The following is a 23,042-nucleotide window of genomic DNA, read 5'->3' on the forward strand; positions in this document are numbered from 1 at the left end:
ATATGCCCTAACTGGGCACTTAGAAAACACTTATCATCATGAATGAATCCCTTTATTGAAGGGCAGTGGTATGTTATACCATTATTTCCTGTAAGTCAGAAGATAAATACTATGTTATTGTTAAGTTTACAACTTATTTGTATCTTTGTGAATCTTAATGGCCTTTGATCGGTATCAAGCAAATTATTTGTCATGCATAGTGGGGGGTTTTTAAAATTGGGAGAATATTTTGATTATTTAAAGGATATGCTATCATGACCATTATAAAGACTGAACTGAATGCCAGACGCCTATATTCTATATGGAAAGCAAAATTGTATTTATCAGAAGCAATTGGTGATATCTGTTTATGTCAAGTATTAATAATCTAAACTTGTATTTGTGTAGCAAACTCAGAACAATATTTGTAAATGTATAATCCTAATCTGCAATACAGATTTCATAGTCAATATGTGGTAAATTACACTTACCAAGTGATTGATTTGACACTTCTGGAGACGGAAGGGTTGTATCTGGTCATTTATTGCTTTAAAGTGCTCATTATCAAATATTTAATATTTATTATAACAAAAATCTAAATGTAAAAATAATATCACACAGTTGTAGTGGTTGATTTCCTCAATATAGTTTTTTGAGGTTTTGGTGCGGTTGGAGGAGGCTGATTTCCAGGTTTTAAAGGAGGGTGACAACCACTGTTGGCAATTCCTAAGCCACCATTTTCAACAGGAAAAGATGGCATTTGTGAAGGTGCTAAAGGACAGTGATGAGGGAATTTCCCTGCCAATTGGATAGACTCTCCATGGTGATGTACATCTCTGTTGTTCATTTCTGATCGAACATCACAGTCTGGACAGTAACCATGATATAGGACGTTTTCACTAAAGCGTACTCGTTCTCTTGTTGAAGACTGATCTTTTTCTGGTTTGTGTGACATCAGCTGTCCAGTTGTTTTATCCATTTTGATGTTATGAATTGTACATCTGTCACCATTAGGAAGTTTGACAGGTCCCCCAGGCAAACCACCATTTCGAAGCAACACTCCATTATTTTTTCCACTGTTGGCTGAGTTAATTAACCTTTGTGTTTCTTCAAACTTCACGGGTGTTAACCGTGGAGGAGGTGGTGGTGGATTGGGCTTCCTGAGTACTGTCAGGATGGCTGATGGATGTGCAGGTGGACTTATTAAGGGTGCATTGGCTCGAACTTTAACCTTGTCTAAGCTGGAAGCTGTTGTACTGCTCGAACTGCTGTTCAAAGTATCAGTTTTTGAGCTGTCTGTCATCTCATCTTCCAGTTGCAGATCTGAAGTTAAAGTGTCAATTTGGTCGACCACCTGAAAAACATATAAGTAACAATTGGTATTGGTATATAGATATTTTTATGTTAATATAGAAAAATACTATGTATATAGATATTTACATGGATAGCTAAACTGCTGCATTTTTATATTTTATATTTAGATTTTTCCCAAGGTTTGATCATAAAGAATGTTAATCAAAGATGCTTGAAACTTAACACAAAGTTGATTGAACCTTTCAAAAGGTGGCACATAATGATTTAGGCTATACATGATATGGTTCATGTTAAAGGGAAGTAAGTGGTTTTTCATCTTGTGAGCGATGTGTCACAATGCCTAAAAACAGGGTAAAGGCAGTCATTATTCAAAAGATATCACAAATTGTCTCTAAAACATATATTATCAGTGATTTTTTTTTGTACATCAATGGGTAATGCGTAGCATCAGGTCTTATTCATGTGTGTCTTAGTTTGGGAAAGTAGGAGAAATACTTATAAGAGCAATATGTTGAACTTTTCAGCATAAAATGATCCTTAAAATCCCAGAAATTGTTCATACAAAATTGACCATGAAATATTACTTTGGGTACGTGCAAAAACTTCATGGCCGTGTCCTATAATTTCGAGTTAATTACTGCACCCTTTGTGGGATAAGCCAGACCTCTCTATCTATTGTCTCCATGCACCACATTAATTTTTCCTCTTTTTTAATCTATCCTTTTTTAATCATTATTTTCTGAAATTGTAATTGTTTTTTTGAGTAAATTTCTTTTTTTTTACTCAATTCACCTGTAAAGACCGGTTGTTTGTTAGGAAAGACAGATTTTCATGTAATAGCAACTTGTTTGCTGATAAGTGGTCATTTGGTTGCCTGTTTACACAGGTTGATGCACACGAAGTTTCTGTATTAGTATATTCAGCACACATAGGCTGCACATCTTTCTGGCTGCATGAGCATAGTTTACACACAATAATGAACTGCCAAGAATCATGATCTCATTTTGCATATCCCAACCATTTAACCTCTTTCCTTTCCTGAGGAAACACCCTGTTAAAGTTGGTATGTCAGTAAAAGTACATAAAAGAGACATATAAATGAATGTAGGAGATCTAAGAGCATTGCAAATATTGTGATAAAATATTATTGATTGAGACGCATTTATCAGCAGCTGGGAAAAAGCTTTTAAAATAAAATCAAGGTGGATTTTGAAATTTACTTAAAAGGAAACTGTCACCAGGTTTCGCCCATATAAATAGCCACCATCAGTAAGCACCTATATACAGTATGATAGAATACTGTATATAAGTCCCCAAGCTGATCTGTATAATGCAAAAAAAGAGCTTTTATTATACTTTCCTGCAGGGCAGTCCCATCCAGTGGGTGTCACTGACCTTGATCCGCACCTCCTCTCTTTTTACTATTGCAGTTTTTCTGCCCTGCTTCATGTGGATGACATGTCCTACATCATCCACACAGAGTCCTCCAATGTGCTTCTGTGCATTGGCACTTCTCTCTGCCCAGCCAAGTGAAGAGCAAAGTATTGTAGTGCGTATGCGCGGGCTTTCTCTGAATTTTCTCCAAACCTGCGCATTAACGTTCTTGGCTTTGTCCTCAGTGAGTGGGGCAGAGAGAAGTACACATACGAATAAGCGCAATGGTGGACAGTGTAGTGTAGGAAGCGTCATCTACAGAAAGAAAGGAAAAAGGACAGCGATGACAAGCAGAGAGGAGGTGCAGGATCAAGACCAGTGACACCCATAGGACCAAACCGCTTTGCAGGTGAGTATAATAAAAGCTCTTTTTTATGTTATACAGATTGACCTGGAAACATATATACAGTATTCTAGAATGCTGTATGTAAAGCGGGCTTTACACGCTGTGACATCACTAGCAATGTCGCGAGTGATAGCACCCGCCCACGTCGGTGATGCGTCATGGGGTGATCACTGCCATAGCAAACAATATGGTTACAGCAGCGTCACACGCAATTACCTCTTCACCGATGTCGCTGTGGCCGCTGAACAATCTCTCCTTTAAGGGGGAGGTTCATTCGGCATCACAGCGGCGTCACTAAGCGACCGCCCAATAGAAGTGGAGGGACGGAGATGAGCGGACGTAATATCCCGCCCACCTCCTTCCTTCCTCATTGCCAGGTATAATGTTGCTCCTCGTTCCTGTGGTGTCACACATAGCGATGTGTGCTGCGACAGGAACAACGAACAACCTACGTCCTGCAACAGCAACGATATTTGGGATTAGAACGACGTGTCAACGATCAAAGATTAGGTGAGTATTTTTCATCGTTAATGGTCGTTCCTGCGTTTCACACGCAACGATGTCACTAACGGGGCTGGATATGCAACACGAATTCCGTGACCCCAACAACATCTTGTTAGCGATGTTGTTGCGTGTAAAGCCCCCTTAAGAGTTGACTGGTGATGGCCACAGTTTATATGGGACATATCTGGTGACAGGTTCCCTTTATCATAATGGTGTATGTAAGGGGAAAGTCAACTTTTTCTTTCTACAGTAAGTTAAGATATTATATTTATTTATTATATATCTATATATAGTTATATTAAGATATATTATCTAACCATCTATCATCTATCTTCCTTTGAATATGTTAAGACAAAGCAGTAAAAAACATTTCACTGGCAATTGCTGTAGATACTTCTGTGTTATACGCACCTGATAAACTGCAAATTTAGAAAGTTATATTTCTACTCCTAGTTAAAATTGAATATATTCAAAATAATAGAATGTACTGTGCAGAGAAAATATAATGAGTCACAGGGGACTGCTCGTTTGCACTTATAAAATTAAGAAACAATCATGAGAAAATGAAATGCTGTCAGTATTAAAATACATCTTTTGTCTGTCACGGTAATTAGGAATCATTAATAAGATGAAGAACCCTTCTATTTATAAACAGATCCTACAGTGTAGCTGTATAATGGAAGAAATGTCTATGGATAAAACAAATATTGATGTAATTTTTTAGTATTAATGTATCACCACTTCATGTACTGTACTAACTACTATGTAATTCTATTTGAATGCCAAGTCCCCTGCTTTTTATTTTAGACACATATCAAAAATGTTTTTTTGTTCATATCTGCAGAAAATTGTGACTACCCATAGACTTTAACACTAGAACTACTGAGGTAGTCATTTTGACTACTTTGCACTATGTATTTCTATATAGGTGTCACGAGTCCAGTACTTCTAGTGTTAAATGTCCAGGCAGTGCTCTCTTTTTCCTTCACTAGGGTTCTAAAATTATGTACCGTTTTTTCAGTTTATAAGACACACCGGATTATAAGACACACCCCAAATTTAGAGAAAAATTGGGTGAACAAAAATTGGGTCCGCCTTATAATCCGGTAGTGTCTTACCGGAGAGGGTGGCAGCGGTAGTGGATCGGGGTCACAGGAGTTAGGGACGGTGGTGAAGCAGGGCAATGTGGGCAGTACAGCCGGCAGGTGTCCCAGATGCTGTCCCAGAAAATGTCGGCAGTGGCGACTGTGCTGGTGCTGGGGCGGTTGTGCTGGTGCTGGGGCGGAGACAGCTGGGCTTGGGCTGTGGACAGTGAGAGCTTCAATTAATGGTGCATGGGGGCCGGCATGTGTGCAAATTGAGCTCTCGGCTCAATGACAAGCCGAGATTTCATCTGCGCATGCGCCACCTCCAGGTGCCATTTTCCTTAAGTCCGCTGCTGGGAGATCAGTAGGCTGGAGGCAGAGCACATGCAGATGAGATCTTGAGCCGAGAGCTCCATCTGCACATGCACTGGCTCCAGGTACCAATATTTGAAGCCCTCACTGCCCGCAGCCGCTGCCACCCGTGCACAGCTGCCACAGCCTGTGCACAGGTGTCGCAGAACCTACACAGCCGCCACAGACCCTGCACAACTGCCGCAGCCCGTACACAGCCACCGCAGCCTATGCACAACATCCGCAGACCCTGCACAGCCTGCAAAGACCCTGCACAGCCACCGCAGATCCTGCACAGCCGCTGCAGCATTGCTCCTGCCTCCTGCTGCCCCTTGGTAAGCTACATTCAGATTTTAAGACGCACCCCTCACTTTCCTCCCAAATTTTTGGGAGGAAAACTGCGTTTTATAATCCGAATAATATGGTACTTAAATGTAGCACAGTCTAATCCTTTAACAAAATCATGAACCTGTGGAGATGGAAGCCAGCTGTTACACAGAGAGAATATATTCATGGTTTATTACCATGTTTAGCTTCTTGAAATCTATATACACAGCACTGAACTAATGCTGTGAATATAGATTAGGAAGCACTTACCCTACTTTCTTCTCTAGATCCAGTGAATATGGGATCATTGGGAGAAGCACGAGACCAGGAGCTGCTGCATCCTCAGAAACCAACAGCTCAGCTCTGCTATGCAGCCAGGAGGCTAAAAATTGATTTGTAGCTGGGGTAAATTTACCAGCTCCAGTCATAAAGGAAATAAGCAAAGAAAAAAAAAGAATATGATAATGTGTTAAAATGCCCCCCCCCCCCCCTCCTAACACCACAAGATCTGTTAAAATCTCAAGTGGGGGTACTGTGTATAAAATAAAAAGAAAATATAATAACAAAAATAGAACAGCACAAAATAATTAAAAAAGAGTCACTGTCAGTGTGAAACGCTGTTGCAAGCTTTGACCACATTGAAAACTTATATCCAATATAAAAAATAATTTCTATGGACAGCAGAACACAATTTAAAAAGTTTTTAGTGTCCTTTTTGGTCATAAATAAAAAATAAAAAAAAATGAAAAATAACCACATATCTCCAATTTTTCTTTATATTTCCCCTAATATTAGTAAAATATAAAGAAAATACAAAAATTGGATACAAATTGAAGTAAAAATTATCAGAATATCCAAACCAGAAAAAATTAAATAGCCATTAAAAGTACATGTTTGATAAAACCCAAGAATGTCACTGGTCAGGAAGGGGAGTAAATTGCTTGGTCATGAACTGGTTAAATAAAACAAAAATCCTCGACTGGGTAAAATTATAACTCCAACTACAACATTAAATTTCATTTTGCTACAGGAAACTGTAGTGTTTCCTTCTCCATGGAAAACCCTGAAGAGTTATTCAGAAGTTATGGAAGAAATGCAGAATCCATTTTTTTCTGCCAGTAGGTAGATCTGCACACATACAGATTTATTATTAAGCCCAATGAATACTCTAGAAATCACTTTGCATTCAGTTCACTGCCAATAAAATGAAGATTAATATCCCAACGTATTGTTACCCCTCTATAAATCACTTGTAAGGCCACATCTGGAATATGGGATCCAGTTTTGGGCTCCACATTTTAAAAAGGACATTCAGAAGTTAGAGTCAGTTCAAAGGCGGGCAACTAGACTATTACAAGGAGTGGAAGGCCTCCCATATGATGACAGGTTGAAAAAGTTAGATATGTTTAGCTTAGAAAAAAAGACGTCTCAGAGGAGATCTCATTTATATGTATAAATACATGTGTGGTCAATATAAAGGACTGGGACATGACTTATTTCTTCCAAAGACAGTACTAAGGACCAGGGAGCACTCACTGCGAGTGGAAGAAAAGCGATTCCGACACCTAAATAGGAAAGGGTTCTTTACAGTTAGAGCAGTCAGACCGTGGAATGCCCTACCACAAGAGGTAGTAATGGCAGATACTATAACAGCTTTTAAGAAAGGGCTGGATGATTTCCTCAGCACACACAACATTGTTGGTTATAAATGACTAAGTGACTAAATGTAGAACTGGTGGAGGAAGGTTGAACTAGATGGACCTAGGTCTTTTTTCAACCTAAGTAACTATGTAACTATGTAACTATGTAACTATGTAACTATGTAATATACACTTCCAGCCAAAATTGAGAACCAATTTTTTGGAGGCAGAAAATATTGCCCTTTTCTTTCCACAATCTAAAAATGTATATAATAATAATAATAATAATAATAATGCATAACTTTATATTGGATTTAAGCAGAAAACGGAAAAAAAAATAGAAGGGCAATCTATAAGTACATTGTTATTTTCTTGACGTACAATACAGGTGCTTGGTAATAAAGGGTTCAATACTGGACTGGTGAAAAGGCTTCAGGGATTGATAATGATCCATGATTTATGGGTCACAAAATATCTGCCTTGGCTGGGCACTGGCTATTCATGCTATGCCATAGGTTAATCCCTATTGAAACGCATTATATACTGCAATACAGCAGAATAAATATCATATATTTATATTAATGGGCACCTTGAGTAGTACCTGGTGTTGGTTGTTCACAATGCATGAATATTCTTATGGGAAGGATCCCTAAATCACCTGAGACCATAGGTTTCTGAAGAACATATCCCCTACTTGCACAGAATTCATCAAAGTATTCCCATTGCTCTGATCTTACACTGCAATGCATGAGCGGACATGCCATTAGTGCAACCTGTGCCGCTGTACAGGGGCCCAGGAGGTAAAGTGGCCCATTGCTATCTCTAAAACAAGTAGAATTATGAAATATCATGAGTTATTTGACTAAAAAGGGCCAATATATTGTTTTGCACAAAGGCCATTTTCTGTCTATGCCCACCAATGCCTGCAATGCATATTAGAAACATCAAGGGGAAACCGTTTTTCTCGCCTCGCCTTTCCCCACTCCAGAGATGAAAATGAATACATCCAAGTCTTTATTAAGAACGCTATGTACAGGTCAACGCATTTCTGGGGTCACAGCCCCCTTCTTCAGGACAAAAATAGCACTGACAAGGAACGACGAGTGGTGACAAGTGCGGTGAGACAAAACGGTTTTCCCTTGATGTTCCTATCTGCCTGATTCTCCGGTGCTGAAGCTATCTCCACTATTAGATGTTCTTCCAGGTGTTACACAGGTGAACACATTCCTATACCTGCTTTCCTCTCATATACTGGGTAAGACCCTATAGCGCCTCTTCATCCACAAGTTCTCTGTTTTATTTTGCAATGCATATTAAAATCTTAGAATGAACACAATTTGCTCACATTTCCTTATATATTGGACAAGTGCGATCTGATTTTTGATTGGATAGCACTTGGACCAATGACATGTAATAAAGCAGTGCTGATCAGCAGTTTTTTTTCTCATTTTGATTTTACATTAGAAAAAAATCATAGCATGCTTCGATTTGGCGCCAAAATCAGATGCCTCTCACCCTTTTAAGTCTATGGGTGACATCCGAGTGCAGGCCAATTTCTGTGCACCCATAGAATGGAGAAGATGGAGAAATGTTAGTCTCCATCTTCTCCTCACAGTGTATTCCGATTTTGTATCCAAAAGAATCGGATCATATTATGCTGACACTCAAATCAAACTGTGATCACAGTTTTATAGGACCTTCGTTAGCATAATGAGTACCTAAATCTCCTGAATGAGAAAATATCAATGATTGTGTAACCCTGGCCTTAGAGACATGACATGTTCCACATGGGGTTCATGTACCCTACTCCCTAAGTAAGGAGTATTGCCTTCTAAATCTTAACCATAAGAATAGGTCTGCTCCTTCTAAATCTTCCCACAATCTAAAAGCTTGAAATGTAGTGCATGTAAAAAGTTATCAAAGTGACTATAATCAAGGAGCAGATTGTTCCATTATAACTCCATTGTGGAGATCAGTCTGCATGATTGATAACATTTCTGGCCCTACTAGTGTCCCACCTTCTCCCATGTAGCATACGCAGGCGTCTGAGAAGGTGAAATGCTGGAGATTATGTCCCAGGCCACACGCCAGACATATACTCACTTGTGATGTTATTCTCATGTTAAAATACTAAAGATTCTAAATAAGCTAAAACACATCCACTTGAATGAAAGGTCATTAATGTCTTTAGAGAACATTTATTACGAGCATCATAATAATTGCATAACTGTGGAGACAGTGACCCAGAAATTGTAGGTCATCAAAGAACAAGAGTGAACAATTTAGGCGGTAAAATCTGGGATCACAGGAATTAGCATCACAAAAGCATGTTACTTAAACAGTATACCAACATTGCTGGAATAATCATGGGCTTAAGTGCTGACATAATAAATGGTTAGGTTCACTTATTTCATCACAAGGTCATGAATGCATTAAACATGACTTTTAGGACTGATATAAACTATTATTGCCATAAATTGGTATAATCATTCATTTTTATTTACTACAACAGAACTTGCAAATTATAAGGTTACTATCAGATAAGTAAGGACTGAGTTAATGCATGCAATTGTAGAGATATATGGCTGTATTACATTATTAACTATGGCTATTAATGATGCTTTTCCCACCTTCTTTCCTTCCTTCCTAATACCTTACAGTCGCATGAATGGAAGGGTAGTCAAGAGAGCCTGGGTCTAGTAACAGTATGTCATGTATAATCATAAGAGGTAAACAGAAACGTAGTCAGGGCAGAATCCGAGGGTCACAATACCTGAAGAGCACATAGTAGTAAAAGGGAGCGAGCAAAAACATAGTCAGATAATGGTCCAAGACAGGAATGTACAACAGGAATAGGGAGCAGGCAGAGGGAAGTCCAATAACAGTCTGGGGTCAGAATACCAAGCTCAGGATACTAACAGACAGACAAACTATGGCATCACAGCAGAGCCAGAGAATACAACAGGCAGAGTACTGGGAGAGCATGCTCAGTAATGAAGCCTGAGCAATTACCCAGCAGATGGAACAGCTGAGTAGCCAGCAACTCCCAAAACCAATCTGGACTCCAGCATAGTGACTAAGCTGCTAGTTCATTATCAAGGATGGTGACGCAGAGCATCTCCAAGGGCAAGATGCTCTGTACAAAGGAATAGACCCACTGCCAGAACTGTAAGTGCCACAGAGCATCTCCGAAGGGCAAGATGCTCTGCCCAACGAATGGACATATTATCAGATCTGTAAGTGCCGCAGAGCATCTCCAGGTCTGTGAAATGCTCTGCACAGAGAATCATGATCCTTCCTTCCTTCTTTCCTTCCTTTCTCTCCCTCTCTCCTTCCTTCCTTTCTTCCCCTCCTTCCTTCCTTCCTTCCTTTCTCTCCCTCCTTCCTTTCTTTCTCTCCCTCCATCCTTTCTCTCCCTCCTTCCTTCCTCTCCCTCCTTCCTTCCTCTCCCTCCTTCCTTCCTTTCTCTCCCTTCTTCTTTCCTTACTTTCTCTCCCTCCTTCCTTATTCCTTTCTCTCCCTCCTTCCTTCCTTCTTTCCTTCCTTTCTCTCCCTCCCTCCTTCCTTCCTTCCTTTCTCTCCTTCCTTCCTTCTTTCCTTTCTCTCCCTCCTTCCTTTCTTTCTCTCCCTCCATCCTTTCTCTCCCTCCTTCCTTCCTCTCCCTCCTTCCTTCCTCATCCTCCTTCCTTCCTTTCTCTCCCTTCTTCTTTCCTTACTTTCTCTCCCTCCTTCCTTATTCATTTCTCTCCCTCCTTCCTTCCTTCTTTCCTTCCTTTCTCTCCCTCCCTCCTTCCTTCCTTCCTTCCTTTCTCTCCTTCCTTCCTTCTTTCCTTTCTCTACCTCCTTCCTTCCTTCCTCTCTCCCTTCTTCCTTCCTTTGTCTTCCTCCTTCCTTTCTTCCTCTCCCTCCTTCCTCTCCCTCCTTCCTTTCTTTCTCTCCCTCCATCCTTTCTCTCCCTCCTTCCTTCCTCTCCCTCCTTCCTTCCTCTCCCTCCTTCCTTCCTTTCTCTCCCTTCTTCTTTCCTTACTTTCTCTCCCTCCTTCCTTATTCCTTTCTCTCCCTCCTTCCTTCCTTCTTTCCTTCCTTTCTCTCCCTCCCTCCTTCCTTCCTTCCTTTCTCTCCTTCCTTCCTTCTTTCCTTTCTCTCCCTCCTTCCTTTCTTTCTCTCCCTCCATCCTTTCTCTCCCTCCTTCCTTCCTCTCCCTCCTTCCTTCCTCATCCTCCTTCCTTCCTTTCTCTCCCTTCTTCTTTCCTTACTTTCTCTCCCTCCTTCCTTATTCCTTTCTCTCCCTCCTTCCTTCCTTCTTTCCTTCCTTTCTCTCCCTCCCTCCTTCCTTCCTTCCTTCCTTCCTTTCTCTCCTTCCTTCCTTCTTTCCTTTCTCTACCTCCTTCCTTCCTTCCTCTCTCCCTTCTTCCTTCCTTTGTCTTCCTCCTTCCTTTCTTCCTCTCCCTCCTTCCTCTCCCTCCTTCCTTCCTTTGTCTTCCTCCTTCCTTTCTTCCTCTCCATCCTTCCTGTCCCTCCTTCCTTCCTTTCTATCCCTCCTTTCTTCTTTCCTCTCCCTTCTTCCTTACTTTATCTCCCTCCTTCCTTCCTCTCCCTCCTTCGTTCCTTCCTCTCCCTCCTATCTTCCTCTCCCTCCTTCCTTCTTCTTTCTTTTTCTTCTCTTCTCTTTCGCTCTATTTTTTCATTTGCACATTATTGTAAAGAAATTGGTCTATCTGAGATAAAATCAAAAAGCTGTAAAATAATTTGATTTTAGAGCTTCAGTGAATGGAAATGTATGACCTTTTTATTTGCTGACATATGAGAGCAACACATAGCCTAGCCGTTCTATGAAGACTGTCGCCATACATCTAATACGTGTAATTTTCTAAAATCCTTGTGTAAAGTTCTGACATCTCTTATTTTATATTAAGTGATGGAGAAAATTAAACATTCCTTTGTATATCAGCGTCTGACATTTTCCTTATTATTTGCTTAATACTGTAACATTTTTTCCATATTTCTAATATTTCGGGAGTCAAGACACTTTTTACTCTACATTATAAAGTCTATAACTTTATAATGTATAATTTGGTGAGGGAAATATCATTGACAGCTATAGAATGACAGAAGTAGGAATTACTGATCATTACAGTTTTCCATATTTATAATGAACAGTGTTGGCTAGAAGTTTTGAGCTGCTATGATTTGATCAGTAAATCTCCTTTTTTTCAATTTTGTGATTATCTTTAGATTTATTCTTATGCAGAAATCATACAAGTAAGATAAATTAAACACATTAATATCAGTAGATGGAAGTGGCCAATTCCATAGAGTAAGTTATGACTATAAAGCAAAATAAGGGAAGGACTGTATAAGCTGAAGAACACTACTTTATATAAATGGCAGGGTCTCCAGCCAGTCCTACAATAAAAAGTGCACATATGTGATGGGGCCATAAGACAGCTTAGATTCAGAAGTTCAGGAACCAATGAAAGGGGCATTTTGAAATCTTTACATTGGGTACCAAAGAGCCTTTCATACCTCTGACTGAAAAAAGTCATACTTCACCTACAATGATTAAGGGCCAGTTGTGCCTAAATCGCATAAGCAGTATTCATATTTCCTGCTAGTGGAATCCCAATGGATACAAGTAATAAATTCCAAATTTTAGTTCATTTATTTTGAGTCCTGGCTTGTTTTCTTTAGATTATCTGCTGCCTAGCAAGCAGTTGTGTGACCAACCAGGTGTAGGGGAGGTATACCTCTTTCTGTCAACTGCCATGAAAGTTTAAAGGGAACCTGTCTCCAGATTTGGTGAGTATAAGCTTCGGCCACCACCAGTGGGCTCTTGTATACAGCATTCTAACATGCTGTATATAAGAGCCCAGGCCGCTGTATAGAACGTAAAAATCATTTTATAATACTCTCCTAAGGAGTGGTGCGGTGTGCAGACTAGTCGGATGGGTGTTTCTGTTCTCTGGTACCAGTGCCTCCTCTTTCGGACATCTTTGTCTTCCCTATTCTGAAGCCTGGGTGCATGACGCATCCTACGTCATCCACAAAAGCCGACACTGGGGTCCTGCGCAGGCGCACTTTGATCTGCCATGAGCAGGACAGATCAAAGTATTGTAATGTGCCTGCACAGTGCCTCAATGCCAGCTTGTGTGCATGACGTAGGACGCGTCATGCACCCAGGCTTCGGAAGATGGAGGACAAAGATGGCCGAAACAGGAGGAAACGGTCTCAGAGAAAGGAAACACCCATCCAATCAGTCTGCAACACAACACCCCTTAGGTAAGTATTATAAAGTGATTTTTACAATCTACACAGCGGCCTGGGCTCTTGTATACAGCATGGTAAAATGCTGTATATAAGAGACCACTGTTGGTGGACCAGAGCTTATAGTCGCCAAATCTGATGACAGGTTCCCTTTAACAGTTTCACTATGGTGCTTGGATACACAAATTATCAATTAAGCCCAACTGACCATTTTTTTAATGTTTCACATGGTAAGCTAGAAAATAAAAAACAGACTCTTTACTGTATGAAAAATATTGTTTATTTTTCCAGTTTTCAAATCTAATAAAATACAACTAGAGATGAGCGAACTTTAGGCTTGAGGCTCGGGGTTTGGGCTCAGAAAATGACGTGAAAATCACCAATGTGAGTATAGCACTGTGCTCATGTGTGAGTGATGCCGTGCATTGTCCACGCTGCGGTTACTGTTTGATCGGCTAAAATTCAGCTTACATTCAGCATTCTCAGATGTTTTGTTCATGGAGAATTAAAAAAGAAAAAAAACACCACCCAACTCCAGAAGTGTGTTGTTCTTGGCCCATAGCAAAACACTTCTGGAGGTGGGTGGGCGGTGCTTTTTTTTTTCTTTTTTTATTCTCCGTGAACAAAACATTTAAGAACACTGAATGTGAGCCAAATTTGAGCCGATCACACACATCCCACAGAGCGCAGAATACAGGGCATCACTCACACACGAGCACAGCGCTATACTCACCTGGGGATTTTCATGTCATTTTCAGCACCCGAACCCAAATCTTTGAACCTAAGGTTCACTCATCTCTAATTACAACATACTAAAACTGAAAGAATGCCAATACTGATTTAAGTACATTGACAGATTGTCTGTTATTGGCAAAAGGTGTTGCACTGCTTACACCATGAATGTAACCAAAGTCTCAAATATATGTCAATGTACCAAAAAAGGAATGATGACATAAGCTTAAAGGGGCATTCTTAATGTATTAAATTGCTTTAGTAGACAGAATGAATATAAACAAGTTTGCAACTGATGGGCGGCTTGGTGACTCAGTTGTTAGCACTGCAGTCTTGCGCTGGTGTACTGGGTTCAAATCCCACCAAGGACACTATCTGCAAGGAGTTTGTATGTTCTCCCCGTGTTTGCGTGGGTTTCCTCCGGGTACTCCGGTTTCCTCCCACACTCCAAAGACATACAGATAGGGACTCTAGATTGTGATCCCCAATGGGGACAGTGTTGCTATTATATGTAAAGCGCTGTGGAATTAATAGCACTATATAAATGAATAAAATTATTATTAATTATTATTATTATTTGCTATTTCCATCTGCTTCCATTCTCATAATGTGAAAACTTTTATCTTACATAGTGTACAGCTTGATTCTACTGGAAACTGGCTGAGTATGTGCAGTAGCTACATTCTAGAAGATGAGTTAATTTTTAAAATTGTAGTCAGTTCTCTCCATTGATTTCTATATATCAGTTAGATGCGCACAACCCCCTAACTTTAAACTCCTGACCAAGCTGCAATTATTAGTCATACATAATTACCATCCCCAGTGTCCAGCAAGGCAATTTTCAGAGCAGTTCACCTAATCATGGTTCTCACTTTTCTGAGGCATGTGCTGGTTCAAATGAATTTTTATCTCTGCAAATAGTGTTAATTGAGCACAATAATAGTAGCAGAAGGAAACTGACTAGAAATATCATTATAGTAGGAGTATCCTACCAACAAAGCAACCAGGGAGTAAGAAGGAGACTACAGAGAAGTGAACGGCTCAAGTTATAACTTGAGGATATCTATTTAATACAGAACCATATAAGATACTGTTAACAATAAAGACCTCAGCCAAAGATATACAGCTAACTAGAGAAACGGATACCCAAGACAATGCTGGGAATCGAGGATGGATATAAAATTAATATGGTTTCATATTATATATAAAACAGCATTTTAAATGTTTCCTATTCAAGAACGACATTTATATTTGATTATTAGCTTTATTTTAGCAGTAGATACATCCCATTGTGCAAATCACACCTGCAATTGTGCAGCTAATAGCATTGGTTACAAGCCTATTCCACAAATAATGCTCATATCAATTATATTTACATCTTATCCATTTCCAGCTTAAGGAAACTGTATATTGAAACCTAATGTCTTCTGAAATGGCCCTTCTTTCAAAGAAAAAGAATGGTACAATATTCACATGGCTGATAGATTCCTCATTTTAAAGTTATTGCTTGGTAATGACACGCAAGCATTGCTCCATTTTTTATGGTGATTTTGCTATTGTGTGTCACTGTTCTAGTACAGGCACTAGATAATATTTCATTTTAATTTGGCAGCCCAAGCAATATTGCAGGCTCATAAGGCTGTGTGAGAGAAGATTTGCTTCTAAGTTTAAATAAACTATTATATGATGCCATAAGAAGCAATTTAACATGTATGACACAAGGCATACGATAATGATCCTCTCCACAGAAATCTTTAGTAAAAGGCAAAAGATTTTTACATTCTAAAGAGAATCCAGAGTCTGTCTGGACCATTAAGTCATGGGCATACAGTGAGTGTATGGTGAGATTTTTACCTAAGCGTTTGTAAACCAAATCTAGGAGTCGGTAAGAATTCTAGAAGTGATGCCCATATTTCTATTGTACTTTTCCTTTGACTGTTCCATTCTTTGTTTTGGCTACAAATACTGAGGTAACGAACTCACCAAATCCTCAATAAGCTCGTGGCCTTGAAACTCTTTTCTTTATACCAAAAAACATCAAGCTGTCTATATTAGCCTCCTGAATTTCTACAAAGTGCTAAATTATTTTAATTCTCTGAATAACGTCTACTAAATGTGAATAAGAAAGAATTACCTAAAAACTTGAGATGAGCAAACCTGAGGTTGGGTTTTCGAACCGAACACCAAATTAAAAATCAAGGTTGGGGTTCAAGGATCGAATGCTTTAAATGTGGACTTCACTCGTATGAGCAACGCTGTGCTCAGGTACGCTTGGTGCTCAGCCCTGTGCGAGCCGCTTGCAGTGATTGAACGGTGCACACTGGGGGTAACAACACCGTGATCACATGTAGTGTGCAACAAATAAAGTTTACAAAATATGGTCCACCCTTCCCCGGAAGTGATCTGCTTATGGCTGGATGTATGTGGGTGGAGACTCAAACTGCCAATCAGTGACTTGATCCAGGGTTCGGGTCAAACTTGAGCCTGTGGAGCTAGGCTCGTTTGCGGCCAGGGAACCAAACATCCAAAGGTTGGCTCATCTTTCCTAAAGACCAGACTTTCCTTACTATACAACTGTAACCCTCTTTAGAATTTTTTTGAGGGCTTCATCCTGGTATCAAATTGGGATTTATCTTCAAACAATATTTTTTATTTTATTGTATGTGAAGTTATAAGGACTACTGAAATTTACTATTGTTTTATCATTTTTCATCAACGCACTCATTTATTTTCCTTTTATTCAGTTTTTTTATTTTTATGTTTAGCATATAACACATTGTCCCTTTTCATTTTCCTATTGTCTTTTTCAATAGTTTGATTCTTAAATGCCTTTCTTTTCAATTTTGTTTTAATCTTTTTACTTTCTTTCTTAAAGGTTTCTTTATCAGGGTAAATGCGTTTTAGACATAATGAATTCACCATTTCGCTGTTGAGAAAAGGATGGCATTTATCTGCTTGGAAAATCATATTGCCACAAAAGGGTTTTTAATAAGTGGAGGATTCCATGTTGCCCATCAAAATGTTGCCCTAAAATAAAAAATTTGATGTGACATCCTGATTAGAATGAGTAAATATGGGATCTACGTCAATACAATTGATATATAGTCGACGTAGTACACAGGTAATGATGGACAGATATTAATTTGATTCTGAAAAATTAAAATATTTCTCCCTGCAAGAAATATATAGGATAACTAATAGTGATGAGCGAGTACTAAAAAGCTCGGGTGCTCGAGGCTCGGGCCGAGCATCCCAAGATACTCGTGTACTCGGCCCGAGCACCGAGCCCAATGTTATCCTATGGGAGACCAGAGTATTTTTGTGAAATGACCACCGGCAGCATGTAGAAACCCTAAAAATGGCACAAAAGTCTCAGAAGAGTGCTCAAATGACATGGCAACAGCATGGGGAAGACCCCTTGAAGCATTTATCACTCAAAAGTCACAGCTGTGAACAATTTTGTCCACGTTTTACGCCATTTTTACGGACTCACCAGAAAACCTTCCAAAATGACACCAAAATGAATTTTCATGGCGGAAATGTTAAGGGCACATACCCAATAGTGAGATAGAGGTAATGTATGTTACTTTTTGAGATCAATACATGAAAGATTTTACGTAAAACATTGTGTGGCACTCCGATGTCCCTGAGAAGAGACGTACATAAAGGCCTCTGAGTCTAATGTGCCCATTTTTAGGAACTGAGTCTTTGTAGTATTTTCCTTTGCCAGGGCAGTCCAAAATTGTGAGGTCCACCAATGACCCTGCATACAGACGTGCATGAGGGCCTGTAAACCTGAAGTGCCTATTGGAAGGAAGTGGGCCTATTGTAGTATAGCCCTTAGGCAGGGCAGCCAAAAATTGGGAGGCTCCACGTTGTCCCTGGATAGAGACGTGCATGAGGGCCTGTAAACCTGAAGTGCCCATTGGAAGGAAGTGGGTCTATTGTAGTATAACCCTTAGGCAGGGCAGCCAAAAATTGGGAGGCTCCACGTTGTCCCTGGATAGAGACGTGCATGAGGGCCTGTAAACCTGAAGTGCCCATTGGAAGGAAGTGGGTCTATTGTAGTATAGCCCTTAGGCAGGGCAGCCAAAAATTGGGAGGCTCCACGTTGTCCCTGGATAGAGACGTGCATGAGGGCCTGTAAACCTGAAGTGCCCATTGGAAGGAAGTGGGTCTATTGTAGTATAGCCCTTAGGCAGGGCAGCCAAAAATTGGGAGGCTCCACGTTGTCCCTGGATAGAGATGTGCATGAGGGCCTGTAAACCTGAAGTGCCCATTGGAAGGAAGTGGGTCTATTGTAGTATAGCCCTTAGGCAGGGCAGCCAAAAATTGGGAGGCTCCACGTTGTCCCTGGATAGAGACGTGCATGAGGGCCTGTAAACCTGAAGTGCCCATTGGAAGGAAGTGGGTCTATTGTAGTATAGCCCTTAGGCAGGGCAGCCAAAAATTGGGAGGCTCCACGTTGTCCCTGGATAGAGATGTGCATGAGGGCCTGTAAACCTGAAGTGCCCATTGGAAGGAAGTGGGTCTATTGTAGTATAGCCCTTAGGCAGGGCAGCCAAAAATTGGGAGGCTCCACGTTGTCCCTGGATATAGACGTGCATGAGGGCCTGTAAACCTAAAGTGCCCATTGGAAGGAAGTGGGTCTATTGTAGTATAAACCTTAGGCAGGGCAGCCAAAAATTGGGAGGCTCCACGTTGTCCCTGGATAGAGACGTGCATGAGGGCCTGTAAACCTGAAGTGCCCATTGGAAGGAAGTGGGTCTATTGTAGTATAGCCCTTAGGCAGGGCAGCCAAAAATTGGGAGGCTCCACGTTGTCCCTGGATAGAGACGTGCATGAGGGCCTCAAAACATTAAGTGTCCATTGTCAGGAAGTGGGTGTATTATAGTATAGCCCTTTGGCAGGGCAGCCAAAAATTGGGAGGCTCCACGTTGTCTCTGGATAGAGACGTGCATGAGGGCCTCAAAACATTGTTCCCATTGCAAAGGAGCGGGTCTCCTGTCGTTGTAATGTCCATTCTGCAAGGAATGGGCGAAAAAATTTACCACTGAGGGTATACCTGAAACAAAGGCCTAACTCTTGTAATGGTCATCATGGTGGCGCATGAGGAGAAGGAGGAGCAGTCCAGCGATTATCCAAAGTCCAGAAGTGTGTACCCATGGGTGACTGGAGGTACATGGCAAATTCCCGTTACAAACTTTAAATTCCGCTCTCATTTGCTGGTGGTGTGGTGAAGTCTGGCCCAATCCAACCCTTGTTCATCTTGATCAGAGTCAGCCTATCAGCATTTTCAGTTGACAGGCGGGTGCGTTTATCTGTAATGATTCCACCTGCGGCACTAAAAACACGCTCTGACAAAACGCTAGCGGCAGGGCAGGCCAGGACTTCCAAGGCGTAGAGAGCCAATTCATGCCATGTGTCCACCTTGGATACCCAATAATTGTAAGGCACAGAGGAATGTCGGAGTACAGTTGTTCGATCTGCAAGGTACTCCTTGAGCATCTGGGCAAACTTAGGATTTCTTGTGGCACAACCCCGCACCTCAGGGGCTGTGGTACGTGAGGGGCTGAGAAAACTGTCCCACATCTTAAAGACTGTTCCCCTACCTCTGGCGGATTGGACTTGTGCCTCTCTCAGCTGTACGCCTTGGTTGTCCACTGATTCCTGACCTATGCCGCTAGCGTTTTGTGAGGGGAATGCTTTGCCTACTTCCGTGACTATGGCCTTCCGGAACTGCTGAATTTTGGTTGACCTCTCCGCCTCGGGAATAAGAGACATAAAGTTCTCCTTGTAGCGTGGGTCTAACAGTGTTACCAACCAGTAATGATTGTCGGCCAAGATGTTCTTAACGCGAGGGTCACGAGACAGGCAGCTTACCATAAAGTCAGCCATGTGCGCCAGACTCTTAACAGCCAGGACTTCAGTAGCCTGACCAACACGATGACTGAACATGCTGTCCTCCTCCTCCTCCTCCTCCTCCTCATCTACCTTGTCCTCTGGCCAGCCACGCTGAACCGAGGATAGGACTGGTGTGCATGTCATATCCTCAATTTGGCCGGAGATTTGCTCCATGTCTTCATCCTCCTCCTCGTCATAGTCCTCCACTGCACGTTGTGATGAGACGAGGCTGGGCTGTGTGTTATCACCCACACCCACTACTGTTTCTTGCTGCAACTCATCACGCTCCGCCTGCAATGCATCATGTTTGGTTTTGAGCAGAGACCGTTTTAGAAGGCAGAGTAGCGGTATGGTGACGCTAATAATGGCGTCATCACCACTCACCATCTTGGTGGAGTCCTCAAAGTTTTGGAGGATGGTACATAGGTCGGACATCCATCTCCACTCCTCAGGTGTTATGTGTGGAGTTTGACCCATTTCCCGACGGCTTAGGTGATGCAGGTACTCAACAACTGCCCTCTTCTGCTCACATATCCTGACCAACATGTGCAGAGTTGAATTCCAACGCGTGGGGACATCACACACCAGTCTGTGAGCCGGAAGATGCAAACGGCGCTGAAAGCCGGCAAGGCCGGCTGAAGTAGTAGGTGACTTTTGAAAATGTGCAGACAGGCGGCGAACTTTTACCAGCAGATCAGACAGCTCTGGGTATGACTTTAGAAACCGCTGAACCACGAGGTTGAGCACATGGGCCACGCATGGAACATGTGTCAGCTGGCCTCGCCTCAAAGCTGCCACCAGGTTCCGGCCATTGTCACACACGACCTTTCCTGGCTTTAGGTTCAGAGGTGTGAGCCAGTGATCTGCCTGCTGTTTCAGAGCTGTCCACACCTCTTCTGCATTGTGGGGTTTGTCACCTATGCAGATTAGCTTCAGCACAGCCTGTTGCCGCTTCGCTGAGGCAGTGCTGCAGTGCTTCCAGCTTGGGACTGGTGTGGAGGGTACAGTGGATGAGGATGCGCAGGAGGAGGAGGAGGCTGAAGAGCATGACATTCCGGAGCTGTAGAGTGTGGGTGAAACACTGACTGAGGTAGGGCCTGCAAACCTTGGTGTGGGAAGGACGTGTTCCGTCCCTCGCTCAGACTGGGTCCCAGCTTCCACAATATTAACCCAGTGTGCCGTCAACGAGATGTGGCGGCCTTGCCCACAAGCACTTGTCCACGTGTCTGTGGTTAGGTGGACTTTGGGTGAAACAGCGTTGTTCAGGGCACGTGTGATGTTTTGTGACACGTGGTTATGCAACGCGGGGACGGCACACCGGGAGAAATAGTGGCGGCTGGGGACCGAGTAACGTGGGACAGCTGCCGCCATCAGGTCGCGGAATGCTTCTGTCTCCACCAGCCTAAAAGGCAACATTTCCAGTGCAAGCAGTCGCGAAATGTTAGCATTTAGAACTGTGGCATGTGGGGTGTTGGCAGTGTATTTGCGCCTGCGTTCAAAGGTTTGCTGAATGGATAACTGAACGCTGCACTGGGACAAGGACGTGCTTGATGATGGTGTTATTTCTGCGTAGGCAACTGCAGGTGCAGGACCGGAGGAGGCTTGTTCGCAGGCAGCATGGACAGGGGATTGGCTCGCATGCACAACCAGCAAAGACGTAGCAGTGACATCAGCAAGCACTGCTCCTCGACTCTGTTGTACTTCCCACAAAGTCGGGTGCTTGGCTGACATGTGCCTGATCATGCTGGTGGTGGTCAGGCTGCTAGTTTTGGTACCCCTGCTAATGCTGGCACGGCAGGTGTTGCAAATGGCCTTTTTAGAATCATCTGGAGCCAACTTAAAAAACTGCCAGACTCGGGAAGACATAACATTTGTACAGGCACCTTGTGTCGTGTTGTTGTTCCGGGGAACGGTTGCCTGACTTCTGCCTGGAGCCACCACCCTGCTTCTTACTGCCTGTTGGGATGCTATGCCTCCCTCCCCCTGTGCACTGCTGTCCTCGCTCTGCATATCCTCCTGCCAGGTTGGGTCAGTTACTGGATCATCCACCACGTCGTCTTCCTCTTCCGCACCCTGCTCCTCCTCCTGACTTCCTGACAATTGTGTCTCATCATCGTCCACCCCTTGTTGAGACACGTTGCCAACTTCGTGAGAATGTGGCTGCTCAAATATTTGGGCATCTGTACATACGATCTCCTCATGACCCACTTCAACATTAGCTGGCGAGAGGCCAGAATGTGCGAATGGAAACGTGAACAGCTCTTCCGAGTGTCCAAGTGTGGGATCATTAATGTCCGAGGATGTGTACTCAGCCTTGTGGTAGGAAGGAGGATCAGGTTCTGAAATGTGCGGTGCAGTATCACGGCTACTGACACTTGACCGTGTGGAAGACAGAGTGTTTGTGGTGGTGCCAATCTGACTGGAAGCATTATCCGCTATCCAGCTAACAACCTGTTGACACTGGTCTTGGTTCAAGAGCGGTGTACTGCTGCGGTCCCCAAGAATTTGGGACAGGACGTGCGAGCGACTAGATGTGGCCCTTTGTTGTGGCGAAATTAGAGCTTGCCCACGACCTCGGCCTCTGCCTGCACCACCATCACGTCCACTTCCTTGTTCCTTGCCAACGCCCTTGCGCATTTTGCAATGCTGTGGTGACGTGTATTCACTAGACTTGGGCGTTATATCCAAGTTTGTGCAAATCGTGCACCTGTACGCTGCCACCGACAGGCACACATGTGCGGTTTTTAAATGCAAGCACGGACGCACTAAGAACCTCACAGGTTTTAGGAGCAAAAATTAATGAGAACTCTGACACTATCAGCCACTGCTGACTGACGTGTATTATACACTACACTTGTGCGTTATATAATAGTTTGGTAAAAACGCACACAAGTGCACCTGTACGCTGCCACCGACAGGCACACACGTGCGGTTTTTAAATGCAAGCACGGACGCACTAAGAACCTAACAGGTTTTAGGAGCAAAAATTAATGAGAACTCTGACACTATCAGCCACTGCTGACTGACGTGTATTATACACTACACTTGTGCGTTATATAATAGTTTGGTAAAAACGCACACAAGTGCACCTGTACGCTGCCACCGACAGGCACACACGTGCGGTTTTTAAATGCAAGCACGGACGCACTAAGAACCTAACAG

At 42.4% G+C, this 23,042-nt stretch overlaps 1 protein-coding gene and 1 pseudogene across 4 annotated transcripts in view; both read right to left on the minus strand.

Annotated features, from left to right (window-relative positions):
- The window catches only part of PRR16 (proline rich 16), a 584,382-nt gene that overhangs the window by 222,823 nt on the left and 338,517 nt on the right, over positions 1 to 23,042 (minus strand). For all 4 annotated transcript variants that reach the window (XM_075341879.1, XM_075341878.1, XM_075341880.1 and 1 more), the window contains one exon: positions 471 to 1,333. In XM_075341879.1, the coding sequence (XP_075197994.1) occupies positions 593 to 1,333 (741 nt within the window). In that variant the 3' untranslated portion in view covers positions 471 to 592. The remainder of the gene's footprint in view (positions 1 to 470; positions 1,334 to 23,042) is intronic.
- Positions 15,656 to 15,778, minus strand: LOC142258609 (U5 spliceosomal RNA; annotated as a pseudogene).

The sequence above is a fragment of the Anomaloglossus baeobatrachus genome, chromosome 1, assembly GCF_048569485.1.
Source record: "Anomaloglossus baeobatrachus isolate aAnoBae1 chromosome 1, aAnoBae1.hap1, whole genome shotgun sequence".
Lineage (NCBI taxonomy): Eukaryota > Metazoa > Chordata > Amphibia > Anura > Aromobatidae > Anomaloglossus > Anomaloglossus baeobatrachus.